Genomic DNA, 20,281 nt, shown 5'->3' with positions numbered 1-20,281 from the left:
ACCAACAACAATATAGAACATATAAAACACAATACACCTGAAAACTGAGTAACACAGTATATGACCTGATGAACAAAACCACAGTAACACAAACACACTGCGACCACGGTAACACACACACTGCCACCAGAATATCTGCCACCCTAGTTGTATGTCCATCCGTCCTACATAACACAGCCTAGTCCATGCCTGCTCCATAAGTAGGCCCCTCCTGCATCTCCTGTTGATGTATTTTTACTTTTTTTGCTGTGCTTCGACTCTTGCGCCTATATTTTAAACTGGCAGATGTAACAGCCTCAGCTTTTGAAATTCTAAGCAAATCATTTTCTCTCATTGCTCTGACAGTAACAGCTGTGCTTACAACTTCTGCATAACAGCCAGCATGGTAGAGGCACCTTCATTAAAGGAATGGTCCACTCATTAGATAATTAATCAAAACTTCAGTATTTAGTGAAACGTTATGTTTAAACCATACCCTGAAGAAATCAGCGATATTCCCCGGTAAATAATGATTTTATAGCTCTTTTTTATCAAGACCTGTATATTCCGTCTGGCCGCCGCCATGTTTGCCATTTTCAGTAGTCACGTGATGGTCGTGACGTCATCCATGCGTTCACTTTGTCAACACACGGAAATATGGTGGAGTATTTCAGTTCGGACTCGTCAGCAGAGGAACAAGTTTTGACCAATGTGAAGAGATTGGATGGGGGAATTCAGCCATACATATCAGTATGACGATACGACACCCTCTGTCCTAAGACCCTCACATCGTACAAGGAAACACTTCCGAAGAAAACCCACAGTTTAAAGGGAACATGGGAGAAACCTCAGGGAGAGCAACAGAGGAGGGATCCCTCTCCCAGGACGGACAGACGTGCAATAGATGCCGTGTGTAAATTGAAAAGATAATACATTTGCAACATAGGTAGTCCAAATGTTTGGAAATGCTTGTGTGTATAATGGGAAGATGATATAAGATACTATATGTATGCATGTAGTACCACCCTTGCTAGCGATTCCCTCTCTAGTTTAGCATACTCAGCTTCGTTGTCCCTGGCCATAGAATCACGATTTTATGGGGCCGGTAAAATACACACTAGTCGGTACTACGCTATATGGAAAGGCCACCAAAAACTGTCCCGGCCTGGACGCTAAAGGACGTTAAAACGGGGCTAGCCGCTGCAATGGAAATGCGCTATACCGTATTCTTACTCCGAGCACTACTTCTGCTCCTCCGTCGCTTCACACTTGCAGAGGGCGATTTCTCTACTGGCCGAACTGGTGTCCTGGTCGGTGATGACACCAGAAAGACCGATGGTACTGCATCTCCATTGAGTAATGGTTGTTCTTTAAATCCCATGTTATGTTTGATCATACTCTCAGAGTAGTCGTCCGGAAATGTGAAATGTTCGCTGCATACATGAGCCTGTGAATCTCTCGGTTCGGGCCGGCCACATTTCGCTAGCCACTGCCTCTGAATGTACTTCTTATGCTTACCTTTTGGCAACAGATGGAACCGAGCATTCCGTGGATTGTTCCTATCCGAATTATGGCAATATTTCGCGATACAGTGAGGCATATTTGAAGTGAGAAACTACAGTAAATAACATGGAGATCAACGTGTCTTCGAAAACCAAACGCATGGATTACGTCACGTCCGGGAAATGGCGGCGCCCACAGTGTTGATGTTATTTCGGTATATAATCAGTTTAAAATCACTGATAATGTCATCGGATTAAAAAAAAAAAGAGAGAGACTGGCAGAGACTGGTCTGTTTTATCGGATGATAATTTTTAAAAAATGAGTGTCATGAGCATACCATTCCTTTTTAAAGGTAGAGATGGCCATACTTGCAGCTGCCTCAACCCTGCTTTTCCCCACAAAGACGGTTTTTGGACACCGCGCCCATATCACTGAGTTGAGGCACTGGTTGGCATTTTGAGTACCTCCATGCTGCATTTTCTGTAGCAGGCTGTCACTTGACATGCGGTGGTACACAGGGATAAGATTTTGCCCCACCTCTCGCTTTAAAAAGTTTGCAGCATGTAGTTTGTGGCTACCAGGTGTTTCCCCATTATCCTCTGCTTTCCTATACCAACACCAGGAGGGATTGCACCTGGTGTGTAAGGGGCTGTCATCTGTAGACATGCCGTGGAGGAGACCTGCCCATATTTCGGCCTTCATCTGATCAATTGAACCCTGGTTGTTCAGAATTGCCCCCCTGTAATAATTTTGCAATGTTTTGCATTTCTTTGCAGTCAGCTTCCCTACACCCTTCCCTCCTAACTTTCCCTGTGAACTCAATTTTTGTGAGTGCTGTACCCATTCGCTTGTGGGCATGATTGATGCACTCTGATTTCACCACTTCATGCCCAGGGTATGGATTCAGTGCAACCACCTCCCTAAATGCTGCGCTATCCCCATCTGACAACATCTCGGTGTACCGCACCTGGTGGCGATTCACAGACCTGGCCCACATTCTCTTGGCTGACTCCTGCTCCATTGCCTTACTTGAACCTGCAAAGTTTCTTGCACAATCAATGTGTGTCTGTCGCCAACTGTTATACTCCTCCTCTGTAATATTTTGCACTTGCTTGGCATTTCCCTTTAGAGCACAAGCATGACAATATGATGATAGGATTTCATAGTCTATCACCAATCCAGTAAGGATGTCAATGCACACACCTATCCCATAATGGGATGTGAAGCCTCGCTTTTGCCATGTGCCATCAAATGACACGCTGATGTTTATCACTGCATCTGCGTCCTCCCTCAGCAACTCTGCAACATCTGGGTCTACATCTGCATAAGCCTGCCTGACCTGCTCCCTTGTCCTGTGAAGTGACTCCAGGCCTCTCTCTATTTCTGCCACTAATTAGAGAAAAAAACTTGAATGTCCTGATAAGTTATACTCTGTATTCAATAGTTCAAGTTTTCTTGGTCTCAATCCTGTTTCTATACCTGTCACTCTCTTGTCATGTCTTTGATAGGTTTTGAGATGAAGTCCAGGAATCCCCAACACTTTGCTGATTTTGTTCAGAGCTGCAAAGCCCAAGCCTAACTCGTGCGCTAAGAGCACCATTCGCACATTCACATCAAAAGCAACATCCTTCCTGGTTTCGTCTTGAAGACGCGTAGATGTGTACACACTTTTGCGGTACCGGCCATCACACAGACTGCACTCTAAAATTAAGCTGCTACAGAAACCATGGTTTTGCGGATCAATATTGACTTTGAGCCCTGTCCCTGCGCAATTTGGACAAATCAACCCACTGAGCAGTTCATTCAGCCGCGCTGCATGAATTATCAGCCACTGCTGTGTGGCGCTATCTAAACCCTCCTGCTCTTTGGGTGACAGCTTGCGCATTGACACACTCATTGAAGGTATTTCAGGTTCGGGGACATTTGTTTTGTGTTGTACCTTGCCTCATGCAAGTAACAATTGTTGTTGTCTTCTCTTTGTACGTTTATTCCGCGGTTGTTTTGCCATTTTGAGATTTACATTTTCTGCGAAAAGCTAAACAAGGAAGTGTCATAGCACACCACGTGACGCATCTGAACGAATCACGTTGTCAGAAATTGACACCAGCCAATCAGATTTTGTTTCTTGGTTTAAGACCCCTTTGTGCTTTCACGATTGGTTGCTGATACAAAGGAAATGACCATATTTGGATCCGATGAGATTGTGCAGGAGAAACAGAGCTTTCCAGCGATACCTCTGATGACATGGTGCAAACAGCTTTCGCGGAACTTTATGTTACGTTAGAATGCTAACTTTTGGTGAATATAGGAGAAATCTAAAGACGCAAATAGACAAACTATAGTAAAATAAACACATAAATGTGTATTTTCAACGTTTTCCTTTCAAAAGCCTGAAAGAAAACATGTTATTGAATCAAAATAGCACAAAATCTCAAAATTGACCAGTGCATGAAAAACGATGTTTTTGCCTGCCGTGTCTCGCCTTAAGTGTTGGCACCCCCGAAGAGGCACAAGCTCTTACGTTTCTTTCGGTAACAGTTCTAAATTGGTTTGAATCCTACTTAAAGGACAGAAAGAACTTTGTTTCTATAGGTAAATACACATCTGAGTTGACAAATATCTGACATGTGGGGTTCCTCAAGGCTCCATCTTGGGGCCTCTTCTCTTTAACATCTACATGCGAACAACCAAATAAGTTACCATAGCTATGCAGATGACACACGCATTTACGTAACAATTTCACCAGGAGACTATGCTCCAATTCAAACACTGAGTAAGTGCATTGAACAAATCAATGACTGGATGTGTCAGAACTTTCTCCAATTAAACAAAGATAAAACTGAGGTAATGGTTTTTGGAGCCAAGTCAGAACGTATAAAAGTTAGCGCTGAGCTTCAGCCTGCAATGTTCAAAACAACAGATAAAGCCAGAAATCTAGGTGTAGTCATGGACTCTGCCCTGAGTTTCAACAGTCACATTAAAACAGTTACTAAATCAGCCTACTATCACCTAAAGAATATATCTAGGATTAAAAGACTAATGTCACAGCAGGATTTAGAAAAACTTGTCCATGCCTTTATCTTCAGGAGACTCGACTACTGCAATGGTGTCTTCACAGGTCTCACTAAAAAATCTATTAAAAAGCTGCAGCTGATTCAGAATGCCGCTGCTCGAGTCCTCACTAACACTAAGAAAGTGGATCACATCACTCCTGCTCTGAAGTCTTTACACTGGCTTCCTGTGTGTCAAAGAATAGATTTCAAAATACTGCTGCTGGTTTATAAAGCACTGAATGGTTTAGGCCCAACATACATTACTGGCCTCCTGCTAAACTATGAACCATCCAGATCTCTCAGGTCTTCAGGGACTGGTCAGCTTTCTGTCCCCAGAGTCAGAACTAAACATGGAGAAGCAGCGTTCAGTTATTATGCTCCAAATATCTGGAACAAACTCCCAGAAACCTGCAGGTCCGCTGCAACTCTTACTACTTTTAAATCCAGGCTGAAGACTTTTCTTTTTGTCGCTGCTTTTAATTGAACTATTCATATCTTAAACTGCACTGTAACTTTTATCCATGTATTTTTCCTTTTAATGTTTATTTTATTAGCTTTTCTTTTTTAATGCTTAATGTCTTTCATTTTTTGTAAAGCACTTTAAATTGCCTTGTGTTGAAAAGTGCTATATAAATAAACTTGCCTTGCCTTAGGTTGATATTGGAGATTTCAATAAATTCAATTTGAAAAAAACAAAACAAAACGAATATCCGATTAACGAAATTGAAACCCGAATAGTACTCCAACGAACGAATATTCGGATATTCGGGTACAGCCCTAGTGTGCATGTATTCATAGATTTATCTCAGCACCCGTGGCGCACGTCATACAAAACAAACACCAAGGTCATCTTATCAGTTTCCTACAGGGCTTTGATAACAGCGGTGCTTATTATACGCCAGTTGTTTCATTAACATTTGTCACTTTGTCTCAGTACTTTCAAGGCTGATCTGTCAACATAAGGGCTGACATGGCTGTTAGAAAAAGTGGTGTTATGTAACCACTAGGGCTGCACAAATAATCCAAATGTTAGCCAAATTACAATGTGTTCTTATATTAAAATCAGAAGAATAACACTATTTGTTAAAGAGGCCCTATTTTGCTCTTTTCAGGTGTATATCAGTGTGTAGTGTCTCTACTGCAGTGGTTCTCAAACTTTTTCTGTCAGGCCTTTGGAGAAAAAAAAAGGTCGGCCCCCCCCCCCCCCAACACAAATAGTCAGGCTCAGTGGTGGCGCCAGAGATTTCTTTTGGGGGTGCTGTGGGGTAGCTTGACGTTTCATAGAGGGTGCTCAAACATTTAGGGTTTCCCATTAATGTACCGGGCGCTGTCGCAATGAAGGCTCGATAATCAGCTCACGGCATATAGGTGTAAGCAGGGGTAAAGTGCTATTTTTATAGGTGGTGTGTGGACCTCACATAGGGGGTCCGGGGGCATGCTCCCCCGGGACGATTTTTTTTTTAATATTGAAGTTAAAAGCATCAATCTGGTGCACTTTGAGAGCAACATGAAGAGATCTATGGATACATCTCTCAACACCCATATGAAACAGAACTGAAGATTTACTTTTTCTTTATGGATATTTTACAAATCACTCTTTTAAACTTTATTCTTGTTTTACTGTCATATAGTATTTCATACCTGTTTTTAATTTATTCTCTTATTTTTGTATAACTATAATGATCATATAAACGTGTGCCTCGGAAATAATTGTTTACATTAATGGTGACCAAAACGTTTGAGGCCCACTGAGATAACGCTGAGAGAGTCCTTTAGCTCACTGAGTCTCTCAGTCTGACAGGAGAGGACTCTCCTCCACTTTGTTTTTGAAAAAACTCCTTATATCCGTTGGCGTAGCTCGCTAACACCAGAAGCTAACAACAACGATCTCCAGTACCGGGGCGCTCTCTCTCTCGCGCACACAAAATGGCTCGTTCCACACACACAGAGTCGAGCTTTAATGAAACACAGAGACCCAGACATAATAGTACTGTACTGCATCATATTATTTTCGAATCAATAATTTTTGAAATTATGATTTTTTTTTTTAAATAAACATTTTTCCTCCTGGTCTCTTGCTCCCCCCCTGGCATGCCTCTGCGCCCCCCACTTTGAGAACAACTGCTCTACTGTGATATGTCTCCATGCTTTAATGTTAAAAAAGCTCTTTACGTTTCTCATACTGCCTTTTCACCCTCTGTCTGAAACCAGAGCCCAGTCTGCTCTGATTGGTCAACTGCTTAGAGATGTCCCGCTCCTTACCCTATCACATACAATGTGTTAGAAATACATGCTCATTCATCTTCGTGGCTTTTCAGCAGTTTCTACACGCAAACATGGCAACAGCGTTTGGTCTGTGTCCTGTAAATACTGTAAATCAGGGGTTCTCCGCGGACCGGTACGTGTTACTGCCGGGCCGCGAAATAGCTGTGAGTTTATCGTAATATTTGTAGAATTATAAATATATACAAATATTTTATCATAATATTTTTTTTAAAAAGTGTTTAATTGTTGCACCAATACCAGTCATATTATTTCATCCAGTAGCCTAGTTAATCTTTCACCAGAAAATTGTTGAAAATGGCTTTTATGATGTTTCCGAGGGATTCTGCGGATCAGGGTCTCAGCCTCTCAGTGCGCACGAGAAAGTTACCGGTGCGCCAAGTAAGAGGAGCGCACAGGAGACAATCGTTTAATTGCAGACTGTTATGTTTATGTGGGGAAATGGCAGTGCATACATTATTTGAGATATATTTCAAACTCAGACTTCATTTTAAGGACATGTCGGCCAGGGGTGTAGAGCTATATGTTTAAGCACCGGATTGGCACAACAGGAGATTAAACCAGTCTGCCTTGATCTATGAAATCATGTCCGGGACTCTCACGGTATCTGCTGCCCGCAGCTGTTTGATAGAAGGAAAACCTTCACTTCATGAAATCTCTGCAGGCAGCATCAGGAGGCAGCGGGACGTATACTCCGCCTCTGAGAAGTGCAGCACCAGCGCGCCGAGAGCTGTGCCTTTTTACGCACTGCCTTCGCTGTGTTTACCTTCATCAGAACAGCGAGTGACTTCAGGCTGCTACGTGTTAACCACACACACCTCTACACACACCTCTACACACATCGAACTGCCCGATTACTCCCCCTTTTATTAGTTTTATGAAGGAGATGTCCAGTCACCAAGGCGCATGATGTGTGTGTGTATACTCTGCTCAGCTCTGTGTGTTCGGTGTGTTTGTGTCTGTCCGACACCGGCATTTGTTTTCAAATGACCATGAACAGTAATTTACACACATCTGGCTAACTCCATAGGTAGCCTATATGCGGGTGTTCCCAAAATAAATTAGTTTAATCTTAATCTCGATGTAGTGCTAAATGCTTTCGGACGTGCACCGGAACGAACGTCACTATCATAATATCTTCTGAAAACAAATGCCAGTGTCACGCACGCACACGCACGCACGCACGCACGCACGCACACACACACAGACAGGCGACCGGACATCTCCTTCATAATGCGCCTTCTCCTCGTTTTCCCAGCATTCAATGTATTATCCGTAAATCATACAAACAAAACCAAAACGTTGATTTATCTGTTTTCCCGTTTTGGTTTAAAAACTGAATAACGTCAGTTTTTTGGTTTTCCGTTTTTCCGAAAAAAACAAAAAACGACACTGGTTCTTTTTTAAACGTTGTTAATATTTTGTGGATGCATATTGTTCTAGTATTTGTTCAGGCTGTTGCATACAATTAGCCTCTGTTGCTGCTGCTGGTGAGTAAATATTAAAATCAGTTAAAATTGACAACCGGTCCGTGATTTTTTTTTTTTAATGCGTCTGCCGGTCCTTGGCCCAGTAAAGGTTGGGAACCCCTGCTGTACATGACTGAAGTTAGCTAATGCTATGTACTGTATACAACATTAGCGCTCATTAATCACGCTCGGTGGTAGTGACGGGAACAAAGTGGGCGCTAATGGCAGTGGGAAGCCGTAATGCCGCAGCAGGCAGATGTCAGTGCTTAGCACATGTGAAGTGTTTTGTTGGCATCTTGCGTGAATAAATGCTGATGCAGAGGAGCTGTGACGCAGATTTGAAGATGAACGCTCACACAGACACTCTTATAAGTGACTGATGAGCTTCATTAGCAAACACACGGTACATTATGCTGTTAAAAAGAACGGAAGCAGTTGTTTTTATTGAGATGTGATTTTGTCTTTTAATTAGTGAAAATAATTAAGACGTGCCGTTCGTACTGAGTAGCCTCTGTGTCTACCCAGCTGATTTGCTGCTGGTTCCGCTCTCTGCTTTACACCTCATTAATTTTTCAAAGCTCATTAGGCTGAAGCAGACATGAGGACGCTTGTATTTGTTGATGTTGTGTAATTAAAAGGCTACAAAGCTACCGGAGGCACATCATCAGGACTAATTGTATTGACACTTCAGCAGAAAAACATGTTTTTCCTTGTACTTGTGTTACATTTATTTATTCACCTTTTCGTGTTTTTTTGCCAACAGAGCAATCTACTTTGCTGCTTACTCCACGGCCAAAGAGAAACTGAACGGTGTGTTTGAACCCGACTCCACGCAGGTACACATGGTGTCGGCTGGAATGGCAGGTAACTACAACGGGTGGACGTTTACCACAATGCTTTTCGACATATGGGAACATATCCAGCATGCTCGTCACATGCTCACCATTCTTGTTAGGGATGCTGCTTTCTAAGAAACACAAACCCCAGCATGTGCCTTAGAGTTTCCACTAGAAAGAAATAGGTGCTGGTTAACTTTATGGGGAATATTTCAATGTCCCGGAGATATTCTGTTGAAATAGTACCTTAGGTTATTATTGGGCTTGAAGATATTTGATAGGGAGGCTTTATCACAAATCACATCAAGGCCCTTTTAAAAGTAAGTTATTTAATTAAATAGACTCCTGAGGCCTGTACTATGAATCCAGTTCAACATAATCTGGATATGTTTGGGGGCGGGGTTAGCAACATTTGACCAATCACAAACATGGAGAAGCGTACTGACAGCGCAGCGTCATACTTCCTGAAGGAAAAGCCAACTATAATATTAGACATATGAAGAAGTTGAACTTTAAACATCCATGACTTAAATACTTTATCCAGGATCAAAGCCTCAGAGCTGCACCTGCAAGGTGAACACAGCTGGGAACAGAACACGTGTTTGAATGCGTACATTAACAGGTTTATGATATCACTGCCCCGTCTAAAACACGATCTGACTTTCATTACATTTGTCTCGAGTGTTTCGTCAACTTAATGTGTTGCTTAAAATAATCCTTCTGCATCCAGTCTGTGACACTGTGAGTGTTGCACGGCCAGATACGGCTCAGCTGACTCAGATCAGGAGATATGTGATACATTATGAAGTGATATGCCGCGGACTGTACTTAATGTACTCTGATCCGGTTACTGATGTTGTGGCAGATATTTAAGTAAGCTTTCTTAACGCTAATGTTATAATAGTCAGATTGCTCTGAAGATGGAGCTGATATTCTATTAATTTTCACGTTCACACAGTCCGTTGATTTTTGCCGGCCGTCTTTCCTGCAACGGCAGCTTTTCTGTATTTCCTTTCTCCTGTAATATGACTTGATCGCTTTAAACTCCGCACACGGAGCTCTGATTGGTGCTTTCACTGAGTTGATCTCTTGTCCTGGAACCTAACCTGCTCCGGACCAGGCTAGCCGCTAAGCATAAGGACCGGAAACCCAGAGTTTTCCCTGAAGTTAGCCGCTAAGCGAAAATCCGGCTTCGTAGTACAGGCCTCTGTACCGAAGAGGATTAGGACAACACATGTTTTTTTTTCACTATAGAAGTGAGAATTCTTACAAAAATGTATTGTGAAAAAAGTCAATTCCATTCCTTTTTTTTAAGTCAAAATATTATTAGAAAAAGTCACACAAAAAATTAGAAAGTCAAACATTTTGAAAAAACAAGTCAAACTTTTTTTAAGGGGAATTTTTTTTTTTTTTTAAATAAAAGTTAGGATTTTGAGAACAAAACTTAACAAAAATCTCTTTTGGGTTTATAAACAAACCATAGTACAAGTAGGCCAATCTGGCTAATAACATTTTCAATAACTCATGCTGCTGCAGACTTGTTTAAATTCTGTCCTGCAGAGAGAATCCTCCTCTTTTTTCCTTCACCTTTCGGTGGCGATATACTGCCCCAACAGAAATCTTAAAACAGCTCAGTTAAAATGTAACATGTTAAAAGGACAGGAATAAATACCGTGTTATTTTCCCCTCACACTTTGTTTGTCAACGGTTGGTTGTTTGCTCTTGTGTCCCTCTGCATCTTTACAGCGCTGCTCAGTCGGTGAAGCTTTTAGTCAAGGTCAGCTTTGTCTGTAAATATCTCTCCAGCAGTGAATGCACATATTCTGCAGACTAAATAAAGTGACAGGTGATGAGGATTCGATGGAGCAGTGATTTATCTCAGCGACAGGTGAAAGCCACAGCAGCTGTTAGAGCAACGTATTTCTGTTTACTAAATCCTCCATCATAGGTTCATGTACACAATCATTATCACCAACATTTTCTTTTACATTACATTTACCTGACGCAGCTTACATTAGGTGCAACCAACCATGAAGAAAAAGATTAGCAAGAAGAATCAAAGCATAAGCCAAACCATTTAAAGTGCTTCATACATTTTTATTTGAGTATTTTAATTGCCTACAGGTGAGTTTTCAATTTCCAGCAGAAGATACCTAGACATCTGGTAAAGTAAAGTTTGATAAAGAGAGTACCGTACTTTTCGGACTATAAGCCGCGACTTTTTCCCCCATTTTTTTTGTACAGCTAACGGCCACTAGGGAACCTCCTAAATCTATGGATGTTACAGGTAAAATTAACCACCTTTAACTCTACGGGCTCTATGACCGGTCCGCGCCCGCCACCTTTAAGCGGCGGGCTCCAGCAGGAAAAGCTGGAGGCCGGAAACGAGTGAGACAGGTAGCGCGCCAAAGTAAAAGTGGAACCGAGAGACAGAACGAGAGCAAGACAGACAGACAATTTAGCTGCTGCGCTTTATAGTCCGAAAAGTACGGTACTCTTTCTGCAGAAAACGGTCCCTTTGATAAATTACCATATAACATGACACGGAGCTTTTTACGGGAGGTCAAATGGTTTTGAAATCCCTGGTCTTCATTTTTATAAGCATATCATGTGGATTTATGCCACTTTTTATATCCGTTTCGTCTCTCTCACACGCCTTTCTGTCCTCTACTCTCCTACCATAAAGTTCATTGGATAAGAAGCTGTTTTTTTACAGCTGTTTGCTTGACATTGATTTTGATGACATGCAGTAGCTCCTGTTCAGATCACACAGAGGATATTCTATAGAAGATCAAGCTTTCTCACGTGATGGTGCTTTTTGTTAAAATAATAATTGTTCATTGTGTTAGCTACCATGAATACAGCATATTATCTTTCTGTGTTAGTTGTCAGACAGCTGATAATAACACACCATGGAACATTTTGAACACATTTGTCTTTTTCCCTGCAGGTTTTACAGCCATCACAGCCACCAACCCCATATGGCTGATAAAGACTCGTCTGCAGCTGGATGCGAGGTAAACATGACGCCTGGGTGTGAGCGTTACAAAGTTCACTTCACATGAGAGGGACCGACAGTGTTACAAAGCCCTTCGAGGTGTTATCATGCCACACAGGAACACCTTTGGCGCTTTCACACCGGAGTACTTTTTTTTTCTTATTCACAGCTTTTGGTGTATTTTGTGGCGGGAGTACAGCGCCACCTACAGGCCTGGCATATGTACTACAGAGTCTCCAGCGGGTCGAGCGGTCTCGTGTGGACGGACAGGTTTATTGAGCCGATTCCGTGTGGACTAGGGATGTGCATCTCCATCACTGAGGCCGATGTGATGCGCATCTCGATACGTTGCCACGATACGATACATTAACGATACATTTGAAACACCAGGCGATGCGATACGATTCACCTCTGTTGCGATACAGTTCGATACGATTTGATTCAACATTATGCGATACGGGACGATGCGATTCAACACGGTGCAAAATAATGATACAATTCAATATGGTACGACAGAGGATTTAGTTTTATTCCTTATTGACCAGCATCAACAATGTGCAATACAACTGCCAGACTGATGTACATAACACTCATTCAGTAGGCCAGGAGTGGCCAACCCGCGGTTCTCGAGCCGCATGCGGCTGTTTGCCGAGTCTCATGCGGCTCCTCAGTTCATATCGAATTGTAATTGTGTTGTTTTTTTTGCGCATATGTATCCCAGTTCCCAAAGGGTTAACAACACACAAGTTCCAGCCCAATCGTTACACAGAGTTTTCAACAAAGAAGTGCTTTAGCCAATCAGAATGCAGATCCTGCAGTACTGGAGGCGGGCTTTACTGCACTCGCGATGTGACAGTGCAGGGAGAGATCGGCTTCCGATCGGCAGAAATATAACTCGGATAAAATCGTAATAACTCAATATAATGTTGTCAAATCAAAACGGTAACAACTTGCAGTGGTATGTGTATGTGAGAAGGCCTGCTCCCGGAAAGCTGGCAGCTGGCACAGAAGGACTCCCGAATTTGGTGATTCGCGGTAAAAAGAGAGAAAAGTGCATCTCTGTCAGCAGAGCTTCTGTCAGTCAGAGGGTTAGGTCCAAGTTGAGATGTCATGTGAGGAGAATTAACAAAAATCCACTTCATTTATTTACATTTATTTTTAAATGATGGTCATGAATGTGTGTGAGAGATACAGGCAGAATAAAGGCCAGGCATATTTTTATTAAATGATGCCCTTTCATGCATTTGAGCCCCTTCCACATCCTCTGCACGCTTCAAAGAAGCAACATGCAGTAAGATAACTACTTTTTTCAAATGTTTTGAACTGAGAGTTTGTGTGTGAGACACAATATTAATGATTGACAATAACTGGCCTCTGGACTTAATACTGGTAGGAGAGGTTTAAGTCCATTTCTGTCAATATCATGGACTGTGACATTTATAGGAAATCTGGCTGAGCAGAGGGGTGTGTGTGTGTGTGTGTGTGTGTGTGTGTGTGTGTGTGTGTGTGTGTGTGTGTGTGTGTGTGTGTGTGTGTGTGTGTGTGTGTGTGTGTGTGTGTGTGTGTGTGTGTGTGTGTGTGTGTGTGTGCGTGTGTGTGTGTGTGTGTGTGTGTGTGTGTGTGTGTGTGTGTGTGTGTGTGTGTGTGTGTGTGTGTGTGTGTGTGTGTGTGTGGTGTGTGTGTGTGTGTGTGTGTGTGTGTGTGTGTGTGTGTGTGTGTGTAGTTTTTCAGGTTGATAGCTCATTAGCTAGCCAACATGTATCTAGCAAATGTTTAACAAAATATTAGAAGTGAGGCTACTAGACTAACGTTAGGTCTACTGTCATAGCCTCACTTTTAATAGTTTGCAAAACATTAGCTAGCACTAGTGTTTTTGCAGTTGCTAGCAGCTTATTGGGATGTTATGCTAGATAGACAGATATAATAAATGAAGCATTATTGTTAGTTAAGCATGTCAGCCTGCAGCCCCACTTCTTGTCTCTCTCTAACTCATTGCAGATGGCTGCACTAAAGAAAAGGGCACAGAGAGGAAACCAGTTGTAAGATGTTTAAAAGTTCATTAAACATAATATATGCTTAAATCAAGGGTGCCCAACCTTTTTTGAACCGAGAGCTACTTTTAAAGTTGCCAGTCTGCCGAGATCTACCAGTCCAAATAGAGAGCCTTAGCCATTACTGACAGCCTACTGCCAGGTAAACACACACTTCTACTTGTATAAAACTGACCTTTGTACGATGAATACTTCATAAAATACTGCAGATCCTTTATCTCACCTCTTTCTAATCTACACACATACAAGTATTTAACTGAAGTTACACAACAGTGTTGTTGCTGTGGGGGCTCCGGTCACCTTCTGTTTCAGCTGCCTGGTCCTCATTAAGTGTATCACCATCCCCTGCCTGACAATAATCAGCACAGATGAGCCATTAGATTTCCTTAAACTAAACAAATAAGCGTCAGTTAAGTAAGCCACAGGTAAATAACAGTGAAAGTGAGACGGACACTAGCTACAATATATTGAGTAGTATATTCTTACCTGTCCCTCCATCTTCACCACCTCTGCTGTTATCCTCATGAATATCCTGTCCTTAGTTTCATTGTCATCCAGGAAAGCCAGGTATTTGAAGCGGGGATCCAGTGCTGAGGCGTAGTGGAGGAGGTCTTGGAGATATGTGTAGCGACCATCAAAGTCCGGTCTGAATCGCCCCTTCATCTGGGAAACGACCATATGACCGCTCTCATCTGACTGGAAGTGCCTCCGCGGTTTGGTCTGGATTGGGGAGATCATTGAGATGGTGGGGTTGTTTTCCTCACTGGGGAGTGTAGTTGCTACTTTCAGGGGGGACATCAATTTGATGACCTCTGGGATTAATGTCATGTCAGGCTGGCCATGGCTTCTCCCCTCCTCATCTTCTTTGACAGCAGGGTGCTCAACACAGCAGGCTGCTGTTCCCAAAAACGCTCCAACATGTCCAGGGAACTGTTCCACCTTGTGGACACATCATGCACTAGCTTGTGGTGAGGCAGGTGTAACTGGATCTGCATTTCACGGAGAGCTTAAGATAAGATAGAGCTTTATTGTCTTGGGCATCGAGATAATACACATAAAACATTCAGGTCAATCAGTCATAGATACAGAACAGAGATCACATGGCAAACAAACAAACAAGAAACATACAGGTACAGCACTTTCCCTATTGCTCATATCCCTATTGCACCTATGCATAGTGTCCGTCAGATTGCACATATCCCTCTTGTATCCATACCTATTCACACATATTGCACTTCCCCTATTTAACCTTCTCCATTGCACAAACTACACTGTAAACATTGCACCTCCCAACAGCTCCTAACAGCATAATCACAATTGTTCCTGACTGTTCAGCAGCTTGAGTGACAGCGGAACAAAGGAAAACTTATACCTGTTCAATCTACAGGTTGGTAATCTATACCTTCAGCAGCTCAAACTCTCTACACAGGACGTGTTTGGGGTCGCATGGGATTTTACGGCCTTGCTTTCTCACCGTCTCCTCAGACATCTCCTGAAGAGAGGACGGTGGAAGCACGCCAATTATTTTTCCAGCTTCAGTTGCTTTTGGGCTTTTGTGGAAATAAGTCGCCACCTTCCTCATTTTCACCAGAAGCTCCGACACCCCGTCCACCTTCAGGGCTTTTTGGGAGGCATCGCACATGTGGCTCCATCTGTGCACCAACTCCAGCCAGTTTCATGTTTCCAGCATTATCTGTGACCAACGCCGGATTCTTGTCTTCAATTTTCCACTCGCGGAAAACTTCTTGCAGTAACGTTGCTACATTATTTCCTGTGTGGGCCTCGTTGAACACTCTGGTCTGCAGAACATGGTTTTGCAATACCCACTCGTCATCAATATTGTGTGCTGTGACCGTGACATATGCGTCAGTGGCGCAAGTCGTCCAGCCATCAACTGTAATTGCAACTCTTCTCTGTTACCTCATTCACACCAACGGTGTTTCAGGGCCGGTTCGGAGCTGGAGCTTGAAAAGCACCGGGTTTTCCTGTTCACACCGCAGCGGAGCCGCCTCTTAGCTCTGGAATCCGGTTAATTTTGAGTACCAAAAAATTGTCCGGCCAGAGCAAAAGCACCGCATACGTCACGCTTACGTCGAGGCGGGGGCAGGGGCGGGATCAACTCCTGAACAACCACAAATAGCCGGCTTATCCAGTTTGTACACAACGATGGAGAAACTTAACAAGCAGCAGTGCTCCACTGAAGAGACCAGCTACCTGCTGGGAATCTGGTCTTCCGAAGAGGTGCAGAGGAAGCTGGAGCCCAATCGGCCATTGTTGTTGTTGTCGGTGTTGTTGTTGTTGTTGTTGTGTGAGCTGTGAGGGGTTTCCGCGCGGTTTGGCTTTATGAAGCAGGCACGCAAACGGTTACGTCATGACGCAAACGATGACGCAGCAGCAGTCGGACTCTGGGCGGTGTGAAAAGAGCCGGAGCTAAACCGAAGAACCGGTTCTGAACCTGGAAAGCTCTCAGCTTGAACCGGAGTTGCGTTGGTGTGAATGAGGTAACTTTGTCATAAAGAGCAGGGATTTGTTTCTCGGCGAAGAACCTCCTATTCGGTACCTGGGCTCCAAAATGTGGAGGAGGTGTTGGAAGCCCTCATTCTCCGTGACACTGTACGTCTGGATATCTGTACAGATAAAGAAGGCGATGGCGTCAGTTATTGCCTTGGAGCGGGTAGAACTGTTAGTGATATGCTGCTGCTCACCAGTCTTGCTGCCGCCAGGGACAGCCGGGTTAGCTTCAGCTGAATCCGAGGAGGATAGGGAGACAGCCGCGGACGTAATATTCACCCCATGTCGCCTCTTTAGGTGCGTCGCTAAATTCGTGGTACTGCTCGTGTATTTTATAGCGGCACGGCATTGTTTGCACATTTCTTGTGATTTATCAAGTTGTCCGTCATTTTTGAAGAATCCGAAGTGTTGCCAAACGTTTGATTTATATTTATTTTTCGGTGCGCTGTGTATTTCTTTCTCCTCGACTTCCATGCTTGTTGATAACTGTGACGCGTGCACGCGGCTCTCGGGCACAGTAGTGGCGGATCAAACATCGTCTTTGCAGAGTGCTGACACGAGTGGATGAGTGGATAATATTATATATTTGAATGAATCGGTTTTTACCGATGCAAAGAGACGATCGATGCATCGCGAGTTCAACCCAAACTGTAGCCGATGTGCACTCTTTCAACCGGTGCCCTTGCATGTTGAACGTTTATGCCGGTGCACCGATGCGAATCGGTGAATCTTAACATCCCTAGTGTGGACACAAGACTTTTTTGGTATCGACATCGGTTCGTTTTCGGCTCCGTGTGGACGGTGCCTGAGTAGCTTTGTAAAGACGCTCCTTGGTTGTATTACATGAAACTGCTTTATATGTAAAATACAGCTCTCAAAACACTTGATGTAGAACTTCTCCTCCTTCATCTCCCTTTTCCCAACGGTGTGATCAATCCTTTGCAGCCATGACGTTTATTCCTTAAAATCCCAAAGGATAACATTACCTCACAGAAAACAAAGAGCTGATAAAGCAGACTCTGTTTACTTGAAGACATGTGACTCGGGTCTTCTGATCAATGCATTTATTTCAGATTATACGTTGTGTAAGGCATGCTGCCGTTATGTGTCCTTTGTTTTTTTCTCCTTCTCCTTCAACAGCGCAGCTATTTATGCACCTGTGTGCAGAAGCCAGAGTCCTGCTGGGTTTTAATGTAACTCACTAGGCTCTCTTTACATTAAGATTCATGACTTTACATCCATGTGCATCCTTCAATTATGTGCTGACTAATACTCCCGCTTGGATTATTGTAATGCACTATATATGGGGATAAGTGCATCCTCCCTTGCTCGCCTCCAGATGGTGCAAAATGCAGCAGCACGGCTACTAACTGGCACACGCAAACACGAGCACATTTCCCCCATTTTATCTTCACTCCACTGGCTGCCCGTTCATTTGAGGATTGATTTTAAAACTCTTTTATTTACTTTTAAAGCCCTGAATGGCCCCGCCCTACCTCTCCGAGCTGTTACTCAGCTACACGCCAACTCACACTCAAGTCAGCTGATCAGTTGCTCCTAAGGGTGCCAAAAACAAAGTCTAAGCGCAGAGGGGACCGTGCTTTCTCTGCTGCCGCCCCTAAACTGTGGAACGACCTGCCCTTGCTCATCAGACAGGCTCCCACACTGACTGCTTTTAAATGGCATTCAGAAACAAGTAGATTGTTGCTTTTATTTGCTTTCAGTGGTCTATTGTTTTTATTATATGCCTGTGATTTATTTTTTAATTATTACGTTTATTCTGGTTTGTTTTGCGTTTGTATCTTGTATTTATATTATGTTGTGTGAGCTTATCTCTCTGTACAGCACTTTGGTCTGAAGGTTTTTAAAGTGCTATATAAATAAAGTTGGATTGTTACAATTTGGAGCACTGTGCTGTTCCTTGATCAAGGGACTTTGTGTCGTCATATCACTCCACAGAAAGAATTGTATTATCTGTGGCAAAAAACAACAACATTCGATTTCAGTTACACCCATCATAAAAACATCCTGGTATACTTTTTGATTATTCAGATATATAGTTGTGAAGAACATTAAAACAAAGGAAACGGTAAACAAGATAAGGAAACAGGTGAAAAGACGGAGAGTTTGACGACAGAGAAATCAGAATCAGACTGGTTAGTGGAACAGAAAACATGAACAGATTTGAACAGTTAGAGAAAACCTCGATCAGTGCCGTCGTCATTTTAAGACGCAGTTGAACAATCTACACGGAGACGGAGACTATTTTTAGTGAAAATATGAGCTGAATATACATTTTCATTAGACATGGAAACAGCTTAGTGTGAATATTGCCTTTTTTAAGAGTAAGAGAGAAACTGTAATATTATAGGCATGAAAATATTAGTTTGTGTTCAGTTGTTTTTCACCAGACAAGTTATTTATCTTGGCTTTGAAACTGTACATTGTCTCTTTCTCCCCCAGGAATCGGGGCGAGCGGAGGATGAGTGCGTTCGAGTGCATGCGGCGGGTGTATCGGACGGACGGCCTGCGGGGTTTCTACAGAGGAATGTCGGCTTCCTACGCCGGCATCTCAGAGACTGTGATCCACTTTGTGATCTACGAGAACATCAAGCGGCGCCTCATGGAGGCCAAGGCCACGCAGAACATGGACGAGGAGGAGGAGACGTCCAAAGACGTGTCGGACTTCATCGGGATGATGCTCGCTGCCGCCACCTCCAAAACCTGCGCCACAACTTTAGCTTATCCTCATGGTGAGAGTTTTATAAAAGACATCGGGGAGTTAGCTCAACGTATGAATATGTGTCCCGATTTAAAGAACACAGAAACGGGCTTCTCCAGGCGTGGTGATTTATTTTAGCTGTGGACTGTAACGACAATACAGTATACTTATATGGCCAGGTAGCATGGTTACAGTGTGCTGCTGTTATCGCCAAATAACAAAGATTTATAATTATATTAGTATCGCAAACAATTACAAAGCAATTAACTCTACAGAATTTATGCTGCGTTCACACCGGACGCGATGCGATGTTTGGGGGCCGCGCGATTACATGTAAAGTCACTGCAGAGATGCGGACAGACGCGAATTCGCTCCGACGGCGAGCTTGAAGCGGTGGACGCGAATTCCGCGGCGCGATTGAAGGGGGCCGCGACAAACATTCGAGCGTCATGAGTCGTAATCATAGACATATAAGAACTGTAATCACTAGGGATGCTCCGATTTTGGGGCCGATCGCCGGAATCAGTTTCGGCCGATACCGATCCGATCGAGTGGGCGGGGCCTAAATGAAAGATTTAAACCTCACTTTACATCTAACATTTAAAGTGTTTACAACTCAGTTAATGGGCTCATTCTCTGGAGCTTCCACAAACAACAATCAACTTAATTATTACATTCAAATGATGTACATTATTCAAGTTTACATTCACTTTGGATAATAACACGGGAGAAATTAGCTGAAGCCTCTCTTTTCCTCTCTCTCCTCTCCCTCTCTCTCTCTCTCTCTCCCCTCTCTCTCTCTCTCCTGACAGCCTGTCAGCATCTCATGCAGCTCACTGATCCAGTAATGAGTGACCCGACAGTGAAGAATAAATA

The 20,281-nt window shown here is 43.2% G+C and overlaps 1 protein-coding gene across 1 annotated transcript in view; it reads left to right on the top strand.

Annotated features, from left to right (window-relative positions):
- The window catches only part of LOC117457340 (solute carrier family 25 member 36-A-like), a 39,239-nt gene that overhangs the window by 17,221 nt on the left and 1,737 nt on the right, over positions 1-20,281 (top strand). The window contains exons 4-6 of the mRNA XM_034097365.2: positions 9,051-9,151; positions 12,074-12,140; positions 19,147-19,436. Of these exons, the coding sequence (XP_033953256.1) occupies positions 9,051-9,151; positions 12,074-12,140; positions 19,147-19,436 (458 nt within the window). The remainder of the gene's footprint in view (positions 1-9,050; positions 9,152-12,073; positions 12,141-19,146; positions 19,437-20,281) is intronic.

The sequence above is a fragment of the Pseudochaenichthys georgianus genome, chromosome 13, assembly GCF_902827115.2.
Source record: "Pseudochaenichthys georgianus chromosome 13, fPseGeo1.2, whole genome shotgun sequence".
NCBI lineage: Eukaryota > Metazoa > Chordata > Actinopteri > Perciformes > Channichthyidae > Pseudochaenichthys > Pseudochaenichthys georgianus.
This window is presented reverse-complemented; position numbering and strand designations above follow the sequence as displayed.